Source organism: Mus caroli, unplaced genomic scaffold (assembly GCF_978045245.1).
Source record: "Mus caroli unplaced genomic scaffold, Mus_caroli_1 scaffold_7, whole genome shotgun sequence".
Taxonomy (NCBI): Eukaryota; Metazoa; Chordata; class Mammalia; order Rodentia; family Muridae; genus Mus; species Mus caroli.
The window spans coordinates 60,806,906-60,831,011 of NW_028227262.1; the positions used below are offsets into that span (position 1 = coordinate 60,806,906).

The 24,106-nt window shown below is 49.8% G+C and overlaps 1 protein-coding gene across 1 annotated transcript in view; it reads right to left on the reverse strand.

Annotated features, from left to right (window-relative positions):
* Positions 1-5,233: 5,233 nt before the first annotated feature.
* Positions 5,234-24,106, reverse strand: part of Ruvbl1 (RuvB like AAA ATPase 1) — a 32,918-nt gene continuing 14,045 nt past the window's right edge. Inside the window, exons 4-11 of the mRNA XM_085840357.1 lie at positions 22,853-23,004; positions 19,731-19,820; positions 18,827-18,976; positions 17,438-17,501; positions 15,972-16,170; positions 10,087-10,189; positions 6,298-6,389; positions 5,234-5,573 (exon numbers count right to left, since the gene is read on the reverse strand). Of these exons, the coding sequence (XP_085696483.1) occupies positions 5,414-5,573; positions 6,298-6,389; positions 10,087-10,189; positions 15,972-16,170; positions 17,438-17,501; positions 18,827-18,976; positions 19,731-19,820; positions 22,853-23,004 (1,010 nt within the window). The 3' untranslated portion in view covers positions 5,234-5,413. The remainder of the gene's footprint in view (positions 5,574-6,297; positions 6,390-10,086; positions 10,190-15,971; positions 16,171-17,437; positions 17,502-18,826; positions 18,977-19,730; positions 19,821-22,852; positions 23,005-24,106) is intronic.

Genomic DNA, 24,106 nt, shown 5'->3' on the forward strand with positions numbered 1-24,106 from the left:
AGCAGTTTGGTCCGAGGCTCCCTTTCTCTTGCTTGGTTGCTGGTGTCCTCCAGGCACCTCTGCTGGCACCCGGTTGGAATGACATGGAGCTGGAGAGGATCTAGGCCTGTGAGCTTGACAGGTGGGAATGCCAGTGAAGAAGTAGTTAGATGAGATCCACCTCTTCATACCTGTGAAGTTTTCTTCGTTAGGTTGAGATAGGAAAACCCGCCCTAAATCTGGGCTTCATTATCTCACTGGCTGGGTCCAGGACTGATAAAAGAAAGCTAGAAGATCAGGGGTGGCCATGTGACTGGATGCAGCTTGACCAATGGCTTCCAACTCTGCTGCCTTGACTTCCTGCCACCATGGACTGAGCCAGAATAAACTCTTAAACTGCAATGAGACAAAGAGCTGATAAGCCAGGTTCCCATGCTCCCTGTAACCCTATTCCTATGTGCTGCTCTCCTTCCCACTGCCTCCCTGCATCCCAGCCTGCCCTAGCTGGATCGGACGACAGCTTCAGGAAAGTCTAGGGAAGACCAAGGAGCTTAATCTCTTCCATGGTGACGCAAAAACCCAGCCTGGACTTAGGAGTGCCAGTCCCTGATCTGGACTGCTACAGGCGTGCCTTAGCTGGCAGTACCCGCACCCTCCTTGCTGAAACCTGAGATCAGTTCATCTGGTATTGCATTGTACCAGCAAATAGCTTTGTGGGAATGGAAGCAGAATCCACCCTGGGAGTTTATACCCCCAATAAATTTCCAGTGTCTACCAAGCCCATCACCTGTATTCCCCTCCTGTCCATCCTTCAAAGCCCACCTCAGGGAGATTTAAAAACACCCACAACCCATCAGAGGGGTCACAGTTTAAGGCCAGCCAGGGCTACTGTCACTATAGTGGGGAGTGTGGGTGTGGACTACATCAGAAAAATCCCTAAGATACACTGGAGGGAAATACCAAAAGCAATTGTGTCCATTACTGTTCATGTTCAGAGTGGGCAAGGAGGAGCCTGGTGTGGTGATGTACACTGTTAATCCCACTGCTCCAGATGGAGAGGCAGGCTGATCTTAGTTCCAGGTCAGCCCAGACTACACTACACAGTGAGAACCTGTACTCCCCTCCCCCTCACATGTGCATACACACACACACAAACACAGATTGAGACAAAGCATGACAGACACAGGATGGGGGGCAGTGGGCAAGGACATGACAATGCATTTGGAAAGCTCTAGCAATCCCTTTGGAACTAAATGTTCATGTCCTCTCCTAGTCCTACATGCATGGGAAATGGGAGAGCCCAAGCAAACATGAGCAGTCATGAATAAATAGATGGTGGATAGCCATACACTGTTCTGAACGAAGTGGGCTAGAAGCAGCTGTTGTCCGAGACTGCCTCCAAGACAACTGCCTCCATCTTCAGTTGGGCTGGACCCACTTGCCCAGGATCTTCACGGGTGGGATTGTTGACTGGTGACCTTCCTTATTTCAAGGGGAGGCCAGACAAGGTCATAGGCCCTGGGTACTCAGCCAACCGACCCAATAAGTTGAATGTCATCCTGCCCTAATTCTACCGACTTGGCATCGGAGCCTCCAAGAGGGGCTAGAAAACAGGTGGGAAGGTATTAGGGAAGAGGCTCCATCTATACAGCCATGAGGAGTCACCATCCCTGCTGGGTACACATTTCCATTGTGGCTGCTTTAAGGTCACCCATACTCCTGCCTGTAACTCTCTACCCTTTGCTCTGTAAGACCAAGGAAGTCCCTGGTCTTTAGTATACTTTAGTTTGTTGCTAGGGCCCAAGGAAGAAGTGAGTAGACATTATTTCTTCATCTCAAGGGGTTAGGAAGATTCTCTTTGTCAGCATTCACAGTGGCCTACTTGTGGCTTAGGGATTTTACTCTGTGACTATAAGCTTTAAAAGAGAATACAAGCAAACCAGAACTCTAAGCAAGGATATGCAGGCATTCCTACATCACTCAGGATGAGGGAACAGGGTCAGCCATTATGAAACGCAGAGGCTGGACCTGAGACTGACAGCACCTTCCTCCCCATCTCTAATCTCCCCTTCCTCCTTCTCTGCCATCTCTAGCTAGGAAATACACTGAGTGTAAAGTGGCTTGCACAGAGGGACCACGAAGTGGAACGCACTATCATGCATACTCCTTTGATTCAGTCCAAATTCTGCACCTTGTTCCGAATTAACACAAAACTATCCACTCAAAACTTTATCCTACCAGGGGTACACTATAATCCCAGCACTAGGAAGAGGCAGGCAGAGGAACCTGTGTTCGAGGCCACCTGGTCTATATAGAGAGTTCAGGTCTACTTGATGATGATGATGATGAAGCCAAGCTCAACAACAACAATAATAATAGTAATAATAATAAAGCCAAACTCCATGTGCCTACCCCAATTGTTTTCCCACAAGCATCCTCCACCCCCAGACTGCATGTCTAGCCACACGGGGGCGCTGCGAGCCACGCCACTCGGGGGTCCGCGGGTATTTGCAAGGGTCTGGGCGGCACTTCCCGCCCGCGTCCCCATTAATCACGCGTGCTGACGGCGCCGACCCGCGCGCGGGCGGCGTGACGGCGCCGGTGACGGCGGGTGACGGAGCGGGCAATCGGCGGGCGCGCATCGGCCCATCTTATCGCGCCAGCCCAGCCTTCGCCCGTCGCACGCCGCCCATTGATCGCGCGGGCCGGGGCCGGGGGTCAGCGCGGACGCTCGGCCTGACAGCCACATCCATCGCGCTGACGGCCGCACGCGCGCTCGGCCCGGCCATTAATCACAGCATGGTGCCGAGTGACGGGGAGGGCGACAGGGCCAGCGGGCGATTGCCAGCCCTGCCAGTCCGCGCCTTCCATTGCCCGGCCCTGCCGCAGGTCACCCGCATCCCCAGGTCACTTGCATCCTGGGATGGGAGGACGGTGTGTACCTCTCAGGGTCCCATGGGAGAGCTGGCTTGTCTGGCTGATACTAGGTAATAGCATTACTCCTTTCTAGGGGATACCAGGACCTGTTTCTGCATGGAGCACAAACAGAACTGCATTCAAACGCGGAGGGCTGGACCTCTGCTTGCACCTGTTTCACAAACGCTGACCTCTAGTAACAAGAACCAGAAACTGGTCATTCTGATCTGAACCCTAGTCACATAGTGCCTGTGGCCTCAGAGTGCCTCACATCCCAGCTTGGCTGCTGCTCCTCAAAGATAGGGCCTTTCAGACGTGTGGCCAGCGGCCCAATCAGGGCTGGCCCAGGGTCAGGGAGATGGATGGCTACAAGGTGTAAGTCCTGCCCTCTGCCTGCAATTCCATGTCTTAGCTACCATACTTAGGCATGTTGACCTACCACCTTTTGGTGTGAGAAAGCAAGCTGCTCCTTCTTAAACCCCGAGTATTCTCTGAATCAGTCTAGGGTTGGGCCAGGATAAGGGCTAGGGTTGAAGGGGTAAGGTATCTGCAAAGCAGAGGCCAGGATGTGCCTTGGCTTTGGGAGAAGGTACTGCACCTGGAATGAGCAGTCACCAAAGAGCTCAAGGAAAGGCTCCCAGGAGCCCGGCCCAGAGCTGGGATAGTGGCCACCTCCTGTGACCAGCCCCCATCCTGCCTGACTTTAATATTACAACAATTTTTCAAGCTGGAGCTGAACTAGTGGGAAAAATGGGGCTGCTGTAATTGTTGTTAGATTGTGTGTCAGCCTGATAAGATGTAACAAATACTTCCTCCCCACCAGGGTCTGCTCCCCGCCTGGCAATGGATGGAGAAACTTCTCATAGTCTACAAGGGATGGGCCATAAAAACTTCGCCTGTAAGATTAATGTAATAATCACAGGCCTTGCTGGGGAAAGGGAGGAAAATTAAAATAACCAAACCTGGCTACCTAGCCAGACCATCTCCCTCCCATCAGAGCACTGCTGTCCCCTCCCCTAGCACTGTCACACCCCAGAAGAGGGAGGAACGGCAGGAGTCGGGGGCTGTGGTTAGAAAACACAAGGCCACAGTCCTAGTGCTCACTAAAAGCTCTGGAGAGCAGGTGCAAGGGACTGCAGGGATGGCAGGGACTGTCCTCAACCCAGCCGTACCTCCACCACTCTGCCCTGCTCAGGTGCTGTGAAGGTTGAGGCTTGACCAGTCAGCCCTCTCAGTTTACCCAACAGCCTCACCTGCTCAAGCTCAGATTCACAACTATTGCTAGGCAGGGAAATTTCAGTTTCCAGCCAAGGCTCTAGGGAGTCTGATCTCAAATCTGGCTTCTGTCTCCTGCTAGCTGGGCGGGTGCGTTTGGCCTAAAATGCCATGTCTTCATTTGTCTAGTAGGCTTAATTCAATACCCACAGCAATCTCCTAAGATCTTTTGCTATGAGGACAAAATGGTGTCACCAAGAATGGTGGTGCTTACAATCCCAGCAACTCAGAAGGCAGAGGCAGGAGGATTGCTAAAACTCTTAAGCCAGCCTGGTTTACACAGTAAGACTGCCTCAAGACATGGTATCCAGTGTACACACCAACCACCCATGAATCCACACTGATGGTTTACTAAACAGGTCAGCAGTGAGACAATCCCTCATGCAGACTTCCCAACCACAGGTAAAGGGGCAGCCCTGGAGGAGACACAGCTTTTAAACCTTAGTTAAACCTTAGGTGTGGTTAGCACAGACTTTACTCAAAAGAGCCCATCACAGAACATGGAGTGTGAACAAAGTCACAGAGAGAGCAGCCTTGGCCAGGGGCCGAGAGTCTCAGTGGTGTCTACTCAAAGTACCAGTCAAGATGGGCTGCAGGACACACACACACACACACACACCAAGGCCAATCACAAGAAAAATACTTAGCAAAACCGACCAAGGGCATGGGTCAGAATGCCCAACAGTCTGGAACTGCCCAGGTCATCAGAATGTCTGGGCATCTCACAGCCAGGAGCCTGACAGGAGGAAGAGTTGTAACATCTGCTTCTGCTCTGACGCTCACTGATGAACTGGCTGCCGCCTGAAGGATACTGGGTTACGGCAACTCCCTGCTCCGACCGAGTGCACAGTAATTATAAATCTAAACCGGCTCTGCAATTCTTGTGTATGTGTGTAATGTATAAATCACCATGTTTTGTGCTGGGGATAGAACCAAGAACCTTACGTAGTAATTCCAGCTCCAGGGGCTCTGACACTGTCTTCTGACCTCACAGGCACCTGCACACACTCACACAGACACACACCGCACAGACACAAGTAAAATATAAAAACCTAGAGAGAAGTATCATCAAAATAACCTATTCAGTTTTATTAGAAAACAAGCTAGGTGGGGGAAGGGATCCTTCCAAACAACCATGGAGGTTTGATAATTTACAAAGAAACTGTAACACTGCAAAGCATGCTTGAGGCGAGCCCCTGTGCACGGTGTGGGGTCCGTCTCTGGGTGCGCCTCCATCCCAACATTACTTCATGTACTTGTCCTGCTGGTCAGCCAAAATCTTGGCAGAGGACTTGGCGTCATAGAAGAGCTCACTGATCTCTTCCACGTGCTCCTTCTCAATGCTGTCCTTGCCGTTGATCTTTGCCAGCAGGTTGGCTGGGGTCAGCAGCTGCACCGAATACCTACAGCAGACATGACAGTAGTGAACACGGGGCCACTGAAGGGAGCCAGCCCCAAGTCAGCAGGTACATGGACACCACTGGCATGGCTGAGCCATCTGCTCCAGTGAGCCCAGGGCAAGGGTGGCAGAGGGCTTCCTGCCATCACAGTGGAGAGCGGCCACCCGAGCGAGGGCAGGTGACACAGTGCTCCTCTCACATCTGCACTTCGGCGGACACACTAACACTCAGAGCACGCACGCCCTGGCAGTGTGCACAGTGCCAGCTCAGATGGAGACTTTTAACATACAGGGAAACAACACAGGCAACCAAAAGCTTATGCGGGTCCAAGGCATGAAAATCCAATCACTGAGAGTTCACACAGCTGACCATTCCCCCTTTACTTCAGGAACAAGAGCCTGAAGTAAAGGGATACAGGGAGGGCCAGGGTCTGAAGAACTATTTTCTCCACTTACTCACTGCCTCTGAGCCCAGGAAGAACAGCTGAGAGAACACTGCACATGCACTGATCCCCTGGGCTGCAGCCTCCAGATCTCTGGAGTACACACCCAGTGTGAGGGTGAGGGGGGCAGGCCCTCCCTGCTCTGCTGGAACTGGGAGGACAGTGGTGTGAGTTCCCACATGGGGCCTGCTGACGGAATCCTAAAGTTCATCTCTAGATCCTCAGCGCTCGGGAGAAAGCCCCTGCTACAGCAGAAGGGTTCCAGCCGGGCGCCACTTGGCTCACCTCAGAGTGGTCTTGGTGCCAATCTCCCCGAGGTGGTTCAGTGCCTCCTCGCTGATGTTGATGCCTTCCGTCTGGGCTCGGATCTTAATGATCTTTGGAGAAAAAAAAAAAAAAAAAAACATGGTTACATATCGAACACGGCTGAGATACCCAGGGTCTGACCTACTGATGGTCCCCAGCACTGGGGAAAACCTGTCCATCTGAATGATGTCACCACAGCCAGGGCTAGGATCATCTGGCTCCAGGGTACCCCCACAGCCAGGGCTAGGATCATCAGGCTCCAGGGTACCCCCACACCCAGACCAGCTTTTTGCCCTCTCTTCCACTGTTACAGAGAACTGGAGTCACTCCCAGCCTTGCCGGGGAACCTCAAGGTTCCAACCTCCCCTGGCAGCTCTGGCACCATCGCCTATGAGCACTCAAGCAAGAGAAGAAATTTTTGTTTGCTTGATAAATACAATGGTTAAATAAATCAAAAAAGTTACTTTTAAAGATTTACCAGCCCTCCTAATATCGCTGAGATATCTAATCTATGGAGAGCCTAATGCTTGTTGCAGTGAGTATCCTGTGAGGCTGGAGGGGCAGCCAGCAGGCGGTGAGACGTGCAGCGGTGGCACGGGGTCCCACGGGCGCAGCGGCACTGAGTGATAAGGGCCAGCGGGATAATGATGTTGTGTGTTGCGGGGCTGAGATAACTCGAGGACTTCGAGCCTCATATAATACAAGAATTTTTCACTCTGGCAGCTTCGTAAACAAGATATCAAGAAGCCGTCGTTTAAATTAAAGCTGTAAAAACAGCCAGAGTAAAGGCATGGGGGCTGGAAACACTGAGTCCTAGCACCAGGCTACAGAGAGAGAGGAGAGTGGAAGCCTGAGGTGCTGAGTCTTACAACTCAGGACTCTGCCAGGGGTCAGGAGTCATCCTGTCACTATAAGCAGCCTGGAGCTAAGGCCAGCAGGCCAGCATGCACTCCTGAGAGGTGGCCAGGCCACAGGCCAGCACTGCTGGTGCTGCTTCTATCCAGACAGGCTGCAAGCGCAGAATTGGGGGAAACCTCTTGACTGGTTCAAGTATGTCCACAAACATATCTGCTGTCTTCCTCAAGGATCAGGACAGGAGTGTCTATATGGGCTCAGCCGTCAATCATGTAAACAGCAGAGGGGCCTGAGGCAGTCACCAGATAGGTTCGAGGGCTGTGGAAGAAAGCCAGAAAGGATGCCCCGTGCTCCGTCATGAGACAGCTACATGGCTCAAGGATCTGTGACCAACCGCTGTACAAGGAAGACCTCAAAGCAACAGTTGAAAATGGCTGTTTTAAGAGTCTTTGGGAACTACAAGAGGGACTGGGGTGTATGCAGACCAGTGGCAGAACATGTTCTCAGCATGCATAGGGTTCTAGTTATATCTCCAGTGCTGCCAGCTCCAGAGAGATACAACACTGAAGGCCAGAGCTCGGCAGAGCAGCCGCTGCTCAGCAGAGCATCACCTCTCTGCTGTGCTGGAGCTGTGGCCTGGCTTCCTTCCATAATGCCAAGCTTCTCTGTCTCAATGTCTCTACAATAGGCCAGAGCAATCATCAGAGCGCTACCTCAGCTGCTTGGAAACAGGCAGCTCATTAATGAGATCTTTAATCATTTAATAAGCCACAGGGATGTTTATGAGGTGTTGGCACTGGTGGCACCCTACATACACGTTTTCAGTTGAGCTCGTCTGTGTAAAACCTGCCCCAGTTCCAGCAAAAGGCTGAGGGGATCCCTGAAGCCACCAAGGCCAAACCAAGACCCAGACAGGAAGCCACTGAGAACAGCCTGGGGAGTGGCCCAAGTGGGCCTGTCAGTCACAGCACAGGTATGAGGGGAAGACAGCACTCTAGAGGAGCTTCGCCTGGGGATCCAAGGTGAGCTACTCCAGACAGAACCCTAGCTTAGTTTTGAGCTGCAAACCCTGGTTATCACAAAGCTCTTGAGGATGGAGCCCTGTTACTGTCTAGCTCGCAAAATTCATGTGATAATTCCGCAAAGCAGGGAGTCTCCTGTCACCGTCTTAATGGAATCTGAGTGTCAATGGCCAAAGCCCGAGGTAGGTCTCTCCTTTACCAGAGAGGGTATTCTAGACTGCTTCCGTTGTGGTGCAACAATGACCAAGGTGACTTGGGAAGGACAGGTTTATTACATCTCACAGGCCACAGACCACCATGCAGGGAAGCCAGGGAAGGAACTCAGCTGGACCTGGAGGCAGGAACTGCAGCAGACACATGGAGGGGTGCTGCTCACCCAGGCTGACGTCTAGCTCGTTTCTTAAACAGTTCAGGGCGACCTAGGGATAGCATTGCCCACAATGGGCTGGGCCAGCCTACATCATTTGTAATCAAGAAAACGTGCCACAGGCCAATCTGAGGGAGACAATTCCCCAACTGAAGCTCTCTCTTCCTAAGGTGTGTCAAGTTGACAACCAAAATCAGCTCCCACAGGTGCCCAGTTACTTGAGCCACTAGGCCAGCAAAGGGAAGCCACAGAACAGTGGGTGTCACTTCTTGGCAGGACTAAAGCTTTGAGCTCAACAGCAAGCACTTCCTGATCTGCATGGTGGCTTTGCTCCTGCTCCTGCTCAGCGGCCACCTAGCACTGGCCTGGTAGGCAATGGGCCATTTCAAGACATGGGGCCCAGGGGGAGGAAGCTGGCCCAGTGAGTCCCTCTAAGGAGATAATGGGACCCCCGAGTCTTTCCTATCTTTCTTCACCCCAAGCCCATCAAGAGTAAGCCACCTACTCTGTTTTGTCTCCTTCGTGATACACTATAGAGCTCAAAGTTCAAAGAACAAGGTTAAATGACAAGCCAAAGCCACAGAAACCATGTTCACAATAACCCTCTCCTTACTTAAGTTATTCCCTCAGGTACTGACTGTCACAGGAATGGAGAAGACGTTAGACAGGCCATGGAGCTGACTTCCTAAATAAGGTTCACAAGTGGCACTATGACCTTTAACAGCTGGTCTGGGAGAAGACAGATCTGCTGGTGTGTCACCATGAATCCCTGAGTGCTATTAATGAGAAATACTGCACAGGCCATAGGAGAGCCACAGCCACCGCAATGCTCCAGCCACTGTCCCAGCCACTCGCTGGCATTATATATATATAACACTGAGACATCTGTGTGCTACGCTTAGTGTGCTCATCTGTCTGGGTTCCTGTTTGTTCTGTTAAAAGTCTAGCCTAGCTTCCACCTCACTGTGTGGCTGAGGAGGACCCTCCACCTCAATTTCTCAAGTGCTGGCCAAGTACAGGAAAGCTTCACCAAGTTGAGTTTATGTGGCACTGGGAACCAAAACCGGAGCTTAGTGCATGCTGGGAAAAAATCAGTCTAGCAACAAGGTACAGGCCCAGAATGCTTGTGTTTGCTTGTTTGTTTCCTTTTGAGACAGGATCTCACTATGCCTAAAACCTGTGATCCTCCTGCCTCAGCCTCCTGAGTGCTGGAACTGCAGGTGTGCATTACCATACCAAGTAACTACATCATACTTCCTTGCTCCTTTCTTCAGGCTGAGGGCATCCGGTGACCACTAAGCCCATGTTTTCTTTTCTCCCTTTTCTCAAGCTCACCAGGAATAGCTGGGCAAGACCATGGGCTCTAATCTAACCATCTAAGAATGTCCACTCAGAAGAACCCATCTGTCAGAGCCTCAAGGACACTGGGATTTGCTCAGAAGAGTGAGCAGAGCAAGGCCTAGGCTAGCCAAGTGGTCAGAAGCAGGTAGAAAGAGGGGGGGAGTGCGAGATCCCGGTGCTTACCTGCTTCATCTCCTGTGGTGTATACAGCATGGTCCTGATGATCATCACCCTGTCCAGCAGGTCCAACGGGATGCCGTGTGGAGAAGTGATGTCCTCAGTGCCCCTGCAAGGGCCAAAATCACTCCCATCACCCAAGGGATGCTTACATCTTGGAAAACAGACACATGAGTGGAGGCACTCACAGTACAAGTAGCTAGCATCCCTGAGTACCAGGGCCAGATGGCCCTGAACAACAGCTTTATTATCCCGGTTTGGGAAGGGAACACACCAAAACCAAATCCAAAATCAAACAGACCCAGCTATTTGCCAAACCTTCAAAGAGTATTTTATAATTATACCGCTAATGTATACATTTTTCTGTTTTGTCTGTTGCTTTAGTCTTAATAACCAGACCTAATTTCTACTTGACAGCATACATTCATGAATTGTCTCCTCTGAAATTATCCCCAGGCTTGACCATCCCAGAGATCTATCGCGTGGATGACTGTGCCAACCTGCACAGCTACGTGAGAGGCCTGGTCTCAGCACCACAGACAGCATCGAACATTTTAATTCCTAAATATTTGCTGCTTTATAATTTAGAAAAAGAAAAGGGAACACCTTGATTGAGTTGCATTTCCTTGCTTACTAATGAGGCACAAATGTTTCCCCTCACATCCATGCTTTTCTTCCTGAGAATTGTCCAATTACATCCTTTGTTTTTCTTTTCAACCTTTAGCCAAGCCCTAGTCAACAGCCAGGAAAGGAAGCCTGCCAACCTGCCAGCCTGTGCCAGCCGCCTGACGGGACACATGCTGGGCAGACGCTGGTGCCCTACAGCCAGCCCAGCCACGGCACGGGACGCTGAGCAACTGTGGGGTTCTACATCAAGCCATCCTGACCCAGGCGGCCATCAGTCTCCCTAACAGCCATCACAACTGCAAGAAATAACACAACTGATTAGAATAACAGAGAGCGAGGCATGCCATTTCAATTTAGTTGTTAATATCAAAATATTTGGTTTCAGGGCTGGCAACATGGTCCAGCAGGCAAAGGTGCTTAAAGCCCAATAGTCTGAGTTCAATTCAGAGACCCCCACATGTGTGCAGTGCCGTGAGCGTGTGCACACTGACAAAAAAGGAAGAAGAAAAAAAGATTCAAGCAAGCAAAAAATAAAAATCAACTTTGAAATTCTTTCCATACAGGTGAGTATCAGTGTATATTTATTATAAAATTAAGTGAAAGTAAATTGTATGGCAGGATAAACTTGAAACACGGTAGTAAACAACCAGACACAGAGGCCAATGGGTATCAGACTGCATGCGAGGAAAACAAAGTGGCCACGCACAGAAGGAAGTCAGAGGGGATGCAGCCTGAGCAGGGAGGATGGGACGGGATGCTAATCAGGGCCACAGCAGTCTTGGTTTTGAGGTGAGGAAAAGGTTCTGGAAACAGGCGCTGGAGGACAGCTCTGTGTCGAGGGCTCTGTGTAAGCTCTGTGTGGCTGCTCTTGAAGAGGCCCTGTGATTTGGTTTTCCTAGCACCCACGTGGTGGCTCACAGCTGACCATAACTCCAGCTTCAGGGGGTCTAATGCCTTCTTCTGATCTCCACAGGCTCATGCATGCATGTGGTGTACAGACATGCACACATGTATCTTTATACACATAAGGTAAAAAAAAAAAAAGAATATATCCTTTAAAAAGTTTTGGAAAGCCGGGCAGTGGTGGCGCACGCCTTTAATCCCAGCACTTGGGAGGCAGAGGCAGGCGGATTTCTGAGTTTGAGGCCAGCCTGGTCTACAGAGTGAGTTCCAGGACAGCCAGGGCTATACAGAGAAACCCTGTCTCGAAAAAAAAAAAAAAAAAAAAAGTTTTGGAAATATAGATAGCACTGATGGTTTTGTCACATGTCAATGAGTTTTACAGTTGGAGACGGTTCAAACGGTAAATGTTAGGACTGGGCCTGCTCAGCAGAGTGCTTGCCTAACAAGCATGGCACTCAAGGTCTGATCCTCGGCACAGCACGAGACCGGGCATGAAGAACAAGCCTGTGTGACTACCGCGCCTCAGGACGAGCAGGAGTTCAAGGTTACCATTAAGCTATACAAGAATAATAGGAGAGAACTGTAACATGACAAGTTTTATCAGGATTCAAATCACAGTACTTAGAATAGCTACCATCTTCTTGTAAAAAAAAAAGTTTAAAAATGATGTTTAAATTTTTGTTACTGAATACCCTTTCAACTCTTCTTAAAGTTTATTGTGGGTAGGGGGGAAGGCCAGAGTTCTAAGGACATCTTAATATCTGAAATCTGCCATGTTGAAGTAGCCTAGAACCAAAAATAGTCAAATTTCCACAGTCTTTGATTTAAACATGATTTAAAAAAAAAAAAAAAAAAAAAAAAAAAAAAAACACCGCAAGAAATTCACGGAAATGTATGCAAGAAATGAAGTCCCCAGCCCCAAAAGAACAGAACTTACATGAGATGGGGTAACGAGCTTTCTTATAGATGAGTTCCTAAAGCTAAAACATAAACCAACAGCCCACTCAGAAGTCACTAAGGGCTGCCAAGCAGGACTTAGTCATCCAGGCTGAGTCTCAAGCATAAAGATGCTTCTGGAAAACACGGTCATGGGAAACAGTTTACAGAATCCCATCCAAGATGAGCGCAGCGCAGAGACCCTGCTCAGTGACAGCTCCCCCGACCCCAACCCCTGACCTAGGAATGGAGGGGCCACACCTTATCACAGATTTGTTAAGGAATGGATTTTGGTTGATAATGGGCTTCCAGGCAGTCTGGGGTGTGAGCCCACAGGGCAATGCTCCTTGAGCTTAAGTATGGCGCCTCTGCAGAGATAAGGCAAGGCCTCTGGAAACATAGCTTGTGCTTGAGCAAGTGACACACCTCCTCTTTAACACTCTTCCATTGGAAACTCTAGGCTCTTGTACTGGGCCACTGTTGACTCCTAGACCCCTCATGTTCTGTCAGAGGCTATCGTATGCACTGTGAGATGCTGTGTAACACCCACAGCATTGAGTCACGAAAAATAAAACTGTCTACAGATATCATCAAATGTTCCCAGTAACAATGCACCTGATGGAGGATCAGTGCCTACTGCTACTCTCTGTAATCCCTAATGACAGAGACATAGGTGACACACAGGTGACACAAGGCTTTCCTGACAACTAAGAGTGTGGTAAACAGCTGGGCAATTTAATGGGCAGTTCCCTGACACGGGCCTGACCCTGGCCCAGTAGACACAATGAGACATTTTTAAAGGGCAGCCGTATGCTTGGGTGCAATGCAACTTGGTAAGAAAAATGGTCATTCTGGGCTGAGGGGAGGCTCCCTAAGTAAAAGATCCTACTGCTCTTCCAGCGGACCCAAGTTAGGTTTCCAGCGCCACTATCAGGGACTCACAACCTCCTGTAACTGTCCCAGGGGATCCAACACCCTCTGACCTCCATGGCACTTGTACACACATATGTGGTGCATACAAATGCATGCAAGGACGGTCATCTCAACAAATGGCTCTATGACAGCTGGATGTAGAATCGGCCATGCACAAAATTAACCCCAATTGACTTACAAATCCAGAGCCGAATTATAAATTCTTGGGAGAAAATAAAGGCATGTGCCTGTGGTCTCAGGTTAGACAGTGCTTCTTATGTAAGAACAAAGCACAAAGCAGGCAGACTGCACTTCAAAGTAGCCTGGAATTTGTTACTGGGGGCAGGGGCCGAAGACCAAGGACTTATACATGCAAGGTAAGTGCTCTACTGAGCTGAACTCCTACCCTAAAGATTAAGAGTTTTGAATAAAATTTTTAAACTGTGTCAAAAGACTGCCAAAAAAATTGATTAAGACTGCCCAAAGAATGGTAGAAAATACTCAAATACATTCATGTAATGTTCAAACATTACTGATGTACATAATAGTTTACTCTCAAGAGTAAAGGCAAACAACCACAACAGAAACTGGGCTCATCTGTAATCCCACAAGTTGGGAAATAGGAAGATTAGACGTCTAAGGTCAACCTAGGGAGCCTAGTGTCCCCTGAGGCCAGCTCCACACCATGCCATGCAACACTTTATACCTATTCACTGCCCAGCTGGGTTGAGGGCATCATGTGGGCTTTCCAGCAAGCTAAGCAGCAGCACTTGCAGCCTGCAGTCTACCACCGGGAGACAGCCTCATCTGTCCTTGGGTGGCAGGGTGTCCTGACACCACTCCATAGGGGCTCATACAGAGACTCTAGAAACATGACAAGGAGCAAGCCCTCAACATGTCAGATATGATGCTGATGGTGCAAGAGGTCGGCAGCTCCTCCAGGGAGAAGGCTATGACGACTTGTTACAGATTGTCACACTGTGTAGATATTCCTAAAGTTCTGTCTTTTAGCATCCTAACCACACTAGTGTACTCTGAAACTCAGTCTTCACCCAAACCTAAGCCAAGTGCCTACGTGGTGAGAGTCCAGGCCCTGCTTGCCCAAGTCAATGGGAGCAGCAGTGCGGTGGGTCTCCTGCGGATGATGTCAGCACGACGGAGCTGGTACTCAGCACCAACCTACTCTGTAGAGTTCATGCAGCTGGCTAGAGCTTGGTTCTCACAAGCAGGCTGGGATCAAGGGCTCCTTCCTCTTGAGATAGCCCTGGCAACGGGGTCCAAGAGCTGCCAGCCTCTGTTGGCACCCGCTGGTTTCGGTTAGCTCTGTTGGCAGAGCTCCCAGCAGGGGGCACCATGTGTCCATACTGAGAGCCCAGATGAAGCTATGCAAGCAAGCAAGTGTCCAGCAGAGCCACAGGTGCCAGGCTTCCGGAGCCAGGCCCACATGGAGTCTACAGATGCTGACCAGGGGCCCTGAGCCTCCCCAGCAGCCAGCCTGGACCTGGCACAGCAGCTTCCCCAAGACTACAGGACACACCTGTGATATGCTCCTATCCAGATGGCATCACGGGGTGCCAGAACACACAATGCCACCATCTACAATTGAACCACAAACATATCGTAACTACAGTGCATAGGGGGACATAACTGAGGGTGGCTACTGTTGTAATGCACTACGCTCACAGCAAATACCAGACTACTTACTCCCCAGGGCCACCAGCACCCGGTGTGGACAATCTCAGTGTGTAGACTAAGTTTCTCCAGCAAGGGCCAGTGGCATTCTATATGGCCCACCATCATGGACAGGCAAGCCAGCAGTTTGGGAGGCTTCGGCTGTCCTGAATACTCTCGGGCCATAGGACCATAGTGTCTCCAGTGACCACTGTCAAGATCACAAAGCCCCAGGGCACTGTCTCTTGGAACTGCTGTGGGCTTGAAAAGAAGCCCTTCACATCCCAGCACTGCAGAGACCAGCCCTGACTGTCCACAGGACCACAGAAAACCTCTAGGGCACTAAAACCGCACATGAGAACCTGACATGGGCCTCAGACAAAAGCTGGTACATTCTCTGCAGCTCAGGCTCAGAGTACTTAGGAAAAAGTGAGTCTGGAAAACCCCTCCACCCCAGCTTTGGGGCTGTATTAACACAGGAGAGACTGTACCAAGACCCACTCTCCAGGGCTCTACTGAACCTCTCAAGAAAGGTCTGGCGTGGGAAGAGTTACACCATTCAGTTCCCTCACCTGCAGTGAAGCTAGCAATAGCTATCCCTCTGCAGGAGACAGGAAGTTAGCTAGCTCATGACATCCCACTAAAGACCAGCTCCTATGCGACCATTACTTCGCACACTCCATAGCCCAAAAGACCCCTGGGAAGACCTTCCTCATCAGAACAACACCAAGACATACCCTTGCTTCTTCCCCATCTGCCTCATGGCATGCAGGCATGCGAACCAAGGAGAACACTCGTTCAGAAGGAAGGTGGGAAGCCTTGGAGCAGGCGTGGGGCCCTACCTGATGACACAGTTGCCTCGGTTGGATGCAAAGATGACAATGGGGGCGATGGAGGACTCCAGGGCTCGGTGCAGGTAGGTAAAGCACTCAATATCCAGCATGTGGACCTCATCGACAAAGAGCACTCCAGGGACCAGCTCGGCCACGCCCTGGTCAATGTATTTGTTCACCACTTTGTTGATCTCCCCTCGCAGTTTATCTAGATGTGGGATGGCAGGGTCAGCACCAGCAGCAAATAGCTCCCGCTCTGAGCTCAGACTTCCACCCAAACCCACCCTACGCCTGTTTCCCCAACTGTGAGGCCCCAGCAGGCCCTGGCCCCATTCCAGCTTCAGTTACATCATCTGAAACAGGAACAAACACACCTAAAGGCCACAGAACTGGCAGCTTTCCCTAAAGTTGTTTGGCTAGCCCCAAGTGGGTTGTGCACAGGAAGGCCATGACCTCCTCACACGCCCCACCCTGCCTTACTGTTCATCCTCCCAACCTGATGTCCAGCTCCCACTAGAACTCAAGTCTAGCAGATTTGGGAGCCTGGGACGACAGGAGTTTTCATATGCAAATATTCCTGTGTTGTGCTCTGTGAATGACCCTGTCTTATGGCCCTGTGTGATGTTGCTTAGGTTAATTGGCCTCAATCACATGCAGTCTCAGTCCTCTCCAGATAGGAAGATGGTTTCAGGCCTTACAAGATGTTATTCATAGTCAAATAGGCCACCATGAGTCACAGCCCAGTCTTGACCAGCAGCAGTAGGGTCTGGTCATAAACAGAACTGCAAGACCTGCTGGAGTTGCTACCTCTTCTACCAAATCTATCAGGAAGAATTGCCTGAGAACAAAGAGCAAATTCAGGGCAAAAGACTACAGCGGTTGCTGCTGCGTGCAGCACACACACCTGTGACCCCAGCACTAGGAAGGCTGAGGAGGAGATGCAGCATCTCTTAGTCAAGGTGATCCTAGACTAAACAGTGAAACCCTGTCTCATCAGCCACACAAAGCCAGGCAAAAATCCAGACACTGCTGCTCTTGGGATCTGGAAGAACCATCTCAGCGGCTCCTCCGGCTGCGACCTCCAAGGTCACAGAGACTTAGTGCTTCACACGCATTTGAAGGTCACCAGCCTACAGGTTGCTAGGAAATGATAACACAGAGGTGGGAAGAGTATAAAGGCCACACCAGAGCAGAGCAGAGGGAAGAAGGTGGTTCTGCCATGGCAGCAGAGTTTGCTCCACTTCTCAACATCCCTAGGACCCCAAAGGGACCAGAAACTCTAGGTGCCCAGGACCAGAGCGCACACTACTGTCTAAACAGAGTACAGATGACAAGGTTTAAGCTATGATCTCAGAGGAGGGAAGACACCATCACCACGCTTATTTTACTTAGAGGAGCACACACAGCCACCGGGTATGGCACCCAGGGTCCTATCTACTGTAGGCTCTGGGGGCAGGCAGATCACCAGCTCTTACCTGTGATCTCTGTCTTTTTTGGCTTCATCAACTGGCCCATCATAGACAGAATATCTTGCCCACCCTGGAAAAGAGAAGGCTCCGTCAGCCAGAGAAGACTGAATGACCATGCTGTCTAAGGAGGCTACCAAACCTAATTCCCCTGCTTCCTATTGGTCTCCAATGTCAACTCACTTGGAGATGCCAACACAAGCCCCCTGGAAAGTTTATATTTTCATGTATGTGTTTTCATGTACGTACATTTTTTTAAGAGACAGGGTTTCTCTGTGTAGCCCTGGCTGTCCAGGAACTTGCACTGTAGACCAGGCAGCCTTGAACTCAAAGCTCCACCTGCCTCTGCCTCCTGACTGCTGGGATTAAGGCATGTGTGTGGCATCATGCCCAGCTTCCTTGATAAGCTTCTAAACACAGAGGAACTTCACAGGCTCCAGACCTCTAGGAATCAAACAAACTCTTTCCATTGGGAGTAGAGTGAACAGGGTGACCTCTTCTCCTACCATATCTTTTAAAATTCGTTACTCCTGGATTATGCACAAAGGACCAAAGCTATGACTCAAAGCTCTGGCTGTCTGTGCCATCTTCCTGCGAGGCCTCTCCTGCTAGGAAGCTGCTCTGTTGACGCTCTGTCCCCACACAACTGCTGACGCTCTGTCCCCACACTCTGCCTAAAGCAGAGGCTTCTGAGGTCAGTTTGGAGACAGACATCTACCTCCTGAAGGCACTTGCTGGTCTAGGACTGATGTCAACAATCTCTTAACAAAGCCTCGAGGGACCCATTCTCCACTGCTGCTGCAGAGATGGCCTAGGGAGGATGAAGATAAATGTAGCCTGAAAGGCCACCAGTAAGGAACATGTATACTTTGGTTCTTTGAATCATGTCCCTCAGAATTGTGGCTATGGGATGACATTCTTTCCTACAGTTATCAGTCAAGGTCTAAGTATTTACTGTCCCTCCAGAGTTGCAGGCTTGGGCCCAGCTCAAAACTAAAGGTGGCAAGGCTCTGCTAAGTGGAGGGAGGTCACAGTTGTGCCAGGCTTTCAGAAACCCTGTGAGGGTTCACACAGCACTCATGCCCCCTGTCAGCAATACCTAGAGCATCCAGGCACAAGTCACTGCTGGAGAGAAGCCAGGGAGGAAGCTGGCTAGCTCAGGGCGGGAGGCTTGGCTTCGAGAAGAAATAGCCCAGGAAATCATCTGTGACTGGTGCACTAGAATGGGAACAAAGGAGTCCTGCGTAGCTCATGCCCATGTTAATTGCTGAACATCACAGAGAGAAAAGGAGCGCCTGCCTCCAAAGTGGCAGCAAGACCTTGCCGATTCATCCCCAGAGCTTCCAGGCAGAAACAAAAGGCTGCCTGAGAGCGCCTCCCACAGCAGCACAGCAGTACCTGAGGCCGTGCATTAGCCACATCCAGGTCATGCAAGGTCACATCCTGTATGATTTCCTTCTTCTTGTGCACATCTCCCTTTGGCAAAGGGACGTACTCTTCAGCTTCAAGGTCAAACTCTGTGGCATAGGTGTCACACCTGCCTTGCCGCTGTAGACAGAGAGACGTGAATGCTGTGTGGGTTTTCACTGCCCAGCCCTCAAATGGCAGAGCTCAGTGAGATAGAGGGTCGGGTCCCAACTGCAGCCTAACAACAACGGCCTCCCTGACAATCCCCCAATGTGCCCAACCCGTGTGCCCACTACCCTCTGCCAAGAGAAGGAAGCTATCGGTGGGTCACAGACACCCGATACTTTCTCCAGAGTCCCCCAACACCCGTAACTGTACGCACTTCCCGATAAAGGGCAAATCCAACAGATTAACTGGAGACAGAGGGAGCTGCTCAGACTCTTTTGTAGGTGGGTGATTTACTGCTTGATATCAAGTATTATGCTCATCCATTAAACAGTGAGCAACACTGTACAGGACACTGGGAATCAGATACGAAAAGAATGCCAGCTAATGCCGCATTCCTTCCCACATGCATATATCTTGGGAAGAAAATACCAGAGAGATAAAGGAAGATTAAATACACTGCACATTTCAATTTGAAAATGACTAAAGTTGTTTTGGTCTCTCACCCTGTTCTCCCCCTCTAAACAGGTCTTAGTATTTCTAACAGACTGTCTCTTTTCACGATGAGAAGGTTAAAGAATGAAGATAAGGAAAAGAAACTTTATAATTCGCAGAGGGACAACTCTGTCCTTCCCATGGCATGGCCCCCGGCAGTGCCCACCTCCTCCAGCACCTGGGTCTTCGTGACTCACAAATCAGACATAGTGCTTTGTCCCAGGGAGGGCATTACCTTCACAGCTCCACTATTTGCTTCAATGTAAATCACATCTCCAGCCTCTACTCGTTCTTTCTGCAAACTTTCAAAAATACTGGGGTCCAGCTGAAAAGAAAACAAGGGTGACTCAGAGAACTGCAAGGCATGTTTGACTTCCTTTTAGCATGCTACAAAGTGCCTCTCTATGGTATATCCAGAGGACTAACAAGTGCATAGAGCATCCTCCAGTGGGGAGCATGTCGATAGGATAAGGGTGAATAGTCCAGGAGAGGAGGGCAAGTGAGCCCACAAGCCAGCCACAGGGTACCAGGATATCTCTCAACTTCCTTAGCTTCAGAGGCCAGAAAGGAGCGGAAACAGGGTCCCTAAGGGTAGCTCTGGCTGCCCTTATATGGATGACGCTGACCACAGAACCAACAGCCCTATTGTCCCTTTCTGTTCTACCTCCCTATGCTCCTCACCTGCCCTCTAGAAGTCCAGGCCCTTTCTATCATAGAACTTGCCAGTGCCAGCTTACCAGGCTGGATTTCTGACAGGCTCATGATTCTAGAGCCTTGTTTCCTCATCTCCTAAACAGCACTGAGACGCACATCACAAATATATAAAATTAAATATGAGACACAAGCTAGGACCCTCCTGGGTTCTGAGTAGAAGGCCAGTGCTCAGGGCCTGCCTGTGGGCACAGGCAGACTGGCAAGCACAGGCCTGCTGCTTCCCTGGGCTCCCCAAACCCTTGCCCTTGGCTACTGGCATTCTAGAACAGTATCTTTTAGATACATCTCTCAAGGCTAAACTTCAAACAGAGCTGTTACATATGTGGTTGTAGTGGAGGAAACTGGAGCTGAATTCTAAATAAAATTAAAGAATTAAAACCCAGCACCAGGTAGAAGCCAAACAGGAAAGCACACCCTATGGCCCCATTTCTGTCAACTAGTAGACCTATAGAGACAGTATATAGCTTAATGCCTACCGGGGCTAAGGGTGGGGCTGGGAGACACCATCAGTGGCTTGAGGTTTCTTCTGGAGGTAATAGAAATATTCTAAATTTAGACTTTGATGATGGCTGTGTGACTGTATATTAAAATCCCTTCAGATGCATACTTAAAAGCAATGTTTTTAAATAAGCCAATATTTTAAATTTGACCTCAATGGAGCCTTGGAACACTTACCACCTCAGCTGCAAAGCCAGGAATCTACCTTGCTGCTGGGTGGAGAGGGGCTGCCAGCCAGGTACTGCTGTAGCAGGACAATGAGTGCCAAGTGTGCAAGGCAGGCCTGGGAGATGACTAAGTGCTTGCTCCTTGAACAAACTGAGACATGCCCTTCACACTAGACCACCCACCATGTTTCTGGTTCTTCTAGACAATATCTACATTTGCTCCAAGTATCTACAAGTAGACACATTTGCAACTTTATAACTTTCCCCTTATTTTCCTAAATAAACTTGTCAGGGTGGCTTTATGGATAGGTCAAATTAAGTTGCAGGTCTTTTTTTTTTTTTTTTTTTTTTGGTTTTTCGAGACAGGGTTTCTCTGTGTAGCCCTGGCTGTCCTGGAACTCACTCTGTAGACCAGGCTGGCCTCGAACTCAGAAATCCGCCTGCCTCTGCCTCCCGAGTGCTGGGATTAAAGGCGTGAGCCAGCAGGTCTTTTAATATAAGATATACTTAAGAATATATTGTGTGCATGTGTGCGTGCGTGCGTGTGTGCGTGCGTGAGTCTCCTCTCAAAGTGTTTTTATTTTTATGCTGGCTAAGTTCCCAAATGAATTGGCTGAAGCTGATTATGGAGAAGGTCACGCCCCCTCCGCTAGGACACCTCCTGAGTACAGAATGGAGCCTGAGCACTTGGCTCAACAGAGAGCTCTGCCGAGGTAAGCTCCTGGGATGGGATGAAGAGCCCCGTTAGGAAAAAGAGAAATGGCTCTTTGAAGAAGTGACATTTTTATGTTCTCCATAAAACAGTGACCAAGAAACAACCTCACAGAATCACAGAACCAAAAACATCAGAGTGGAGTAAAGACAGAAATCACCCAGCTGACCTAGCAGCTTCCATGAAGAGCCGAGTCCCGAGAGCCCAGATGACTTGTTGGGTTGTACAGCAAGCTGCAAGGCAGACGGCATAATAGCCGAGAGCAGAGCCGGCCTGCCATTGCCCTGGGTGGGCTAATGCAGGCTTCTCTGGCCTCTGGGAGCAGCTGCCCACTTACCTCTAAGAGAGGGAGCTTTGGTGTGTGCACACACATGAACTCACCGTACGGGAAGCATCTGCTGAAGCTGTCAGCATAGGCCCAACACACTCTCAAGGAGGGTGTGATGACTTTTACCAGTCACCATGTTAATAACTAACGCAGAGCTACGACAGATATAAGTTTTACCCCCAGGACTCTGTGGGATAATCAATTAGTATTCCCAAACAAACAAACAGCTGCTCAGAGACCATGCCACTTTATGTACAATTCCCTTTGACTTTGAAGTTTATGCTCTGATCCCAAGCATCCTGGCCTGTGTCCTAAGGGATGATAGAAAGATTCAAGTCAGACACAAAGTCCTACTCCGTATACTGCAACCTTTGAGCGTCAACCATGGAAGCCTATGAGGAGCTGCAGTAAGAGTCTGTGGCCCAGCTAGCCGGGCGTGGTGGCGCACGCCTTTAATCCCAGCACTCAGGAGGCAGAAGCAGGCGGATTTCTGAGTTCAAGGCCAGCTTGGTCTACAAGAGTGAGTTCCAGGACAACCAGGGCTATACAGAGAACCCCTGTCTCGAGAAAAAAAAAAAGTCTGTGGCCCAGGAGCAGTCTGCTGTACAAATCTGGCAGATTCCTCTAGGCGCTGCTCTCTGTGTGCATCAGACCTTGGTTATGGAGAATCATATGGAATATGGGATGGCAGAGGCAGGCTCCTCACTTACCCACCAGCTCATTCTAATGTACACGTGTGGTTTTCTAGAAGGAAGAGAACAGCTAAAGATGCTGAATCTTCAAGGGCTGGGTCCTGCACCCTGTCCTGTTCTGTGACTTAACACCCTACGATGACCTGTGCAGCTCTACAGCCACAGTGCACAGAACCCAGGACACCTTTCTCAGAGCCACACAGCACACAGCGCTGGGCAGTTAAGGTAAGAGCTCCACACACTCACCTTCAGCTGTTTGGTTCCTTTGGCAGTCTTGAGCCCTATGATCACATGGCTGATAGTTTTGCCGTACCCACCCATGGGGTTCTCTGTCTCACAGGGAGTGAGCTCTGTCACCTCCCCTTCATAAACCTCCTTAGTCTCCTTTATCCGCAACCCTGAAAGAGATGGCAAATGGGCCATGAGAGAAGAACCATTTCTCGGACACCACCTTTTTCCTCACACACCTACAACCCAAAACTCTTAGTCATAAACATCTATGGCAAACCAACCTTAATAATATAAGCAGGAGGATATCACTGTGGACAGAAAACAGTAGAGCCACAAATGCAGACTGGAGAGCAGAAGATCTGACTGCTCAACCTTAAGGATTTAATTATCTGTGTGCACGTTTGTGGTGGGAAGATATGCATGTGAATGCAGGTACCTGCACAGGACAGAAAAGGGCATTGGGTGCCCTGGAATTGGGTTTACAGGTCACCCTGAATGAATACAAGGGTCACCCTGCATGAATACAGGGAACTAAACTCAGGTCTTCTGCAACCTACTGAGCCACTCCCATGGTCCCTGATTTCAACCTAAAAAAAAAATTTTAAGAACACTTATTTTGTTTGGGCACGCACGTGTGTGGATACAGGAGTGTATGTGTGCAGGTCAGAGGACAAGTTGTCTGTCATTTCTCCCTTTGTACCAAGTGGATTCTGGAAGTTGATTGAAGATAATTAGGCGTGTACCTTTAACCACTGAACTATCCTAACCACCCTTGAGTGTTGGATCTCTGGAACTCAAATGGTGAAAGGAAAGTGCTCGTAAATGCTAAGCCATCTCTCCAGGCCTGATCTTAAACTCTTAATCTGCCTGCCTCCACTTCCCCACTCCTGGGATTATACATATATGCTGTCACATCCAGCCCTGAATTTAACTTGAAATAATGTTAACAGAATGCCGTACCGGGAAGATTCAGCTGCCTGCTGGAACCTCACTGGGAAGGAATGAGGAGGAGGCACACGTGATGCACACATGCAATCACGCACACACGCACGCACACACCAGAAGCCTTATCTACAATTTGCTCCAAATAATCTTGAAGGAGACTGATGAAGCCTTTATGCCAATCCAACTTGGAGCTGAAGCTGATGACGACATACTTGATGACTTCTGTAAATTTTCCCTGGTTAAGTTCCAAAGAAAAACAAACACTACTCCCAACCTCCAGCCAGAAGGCTAACAGGAGAAAGGCATGTGATACCAAGAATTCAG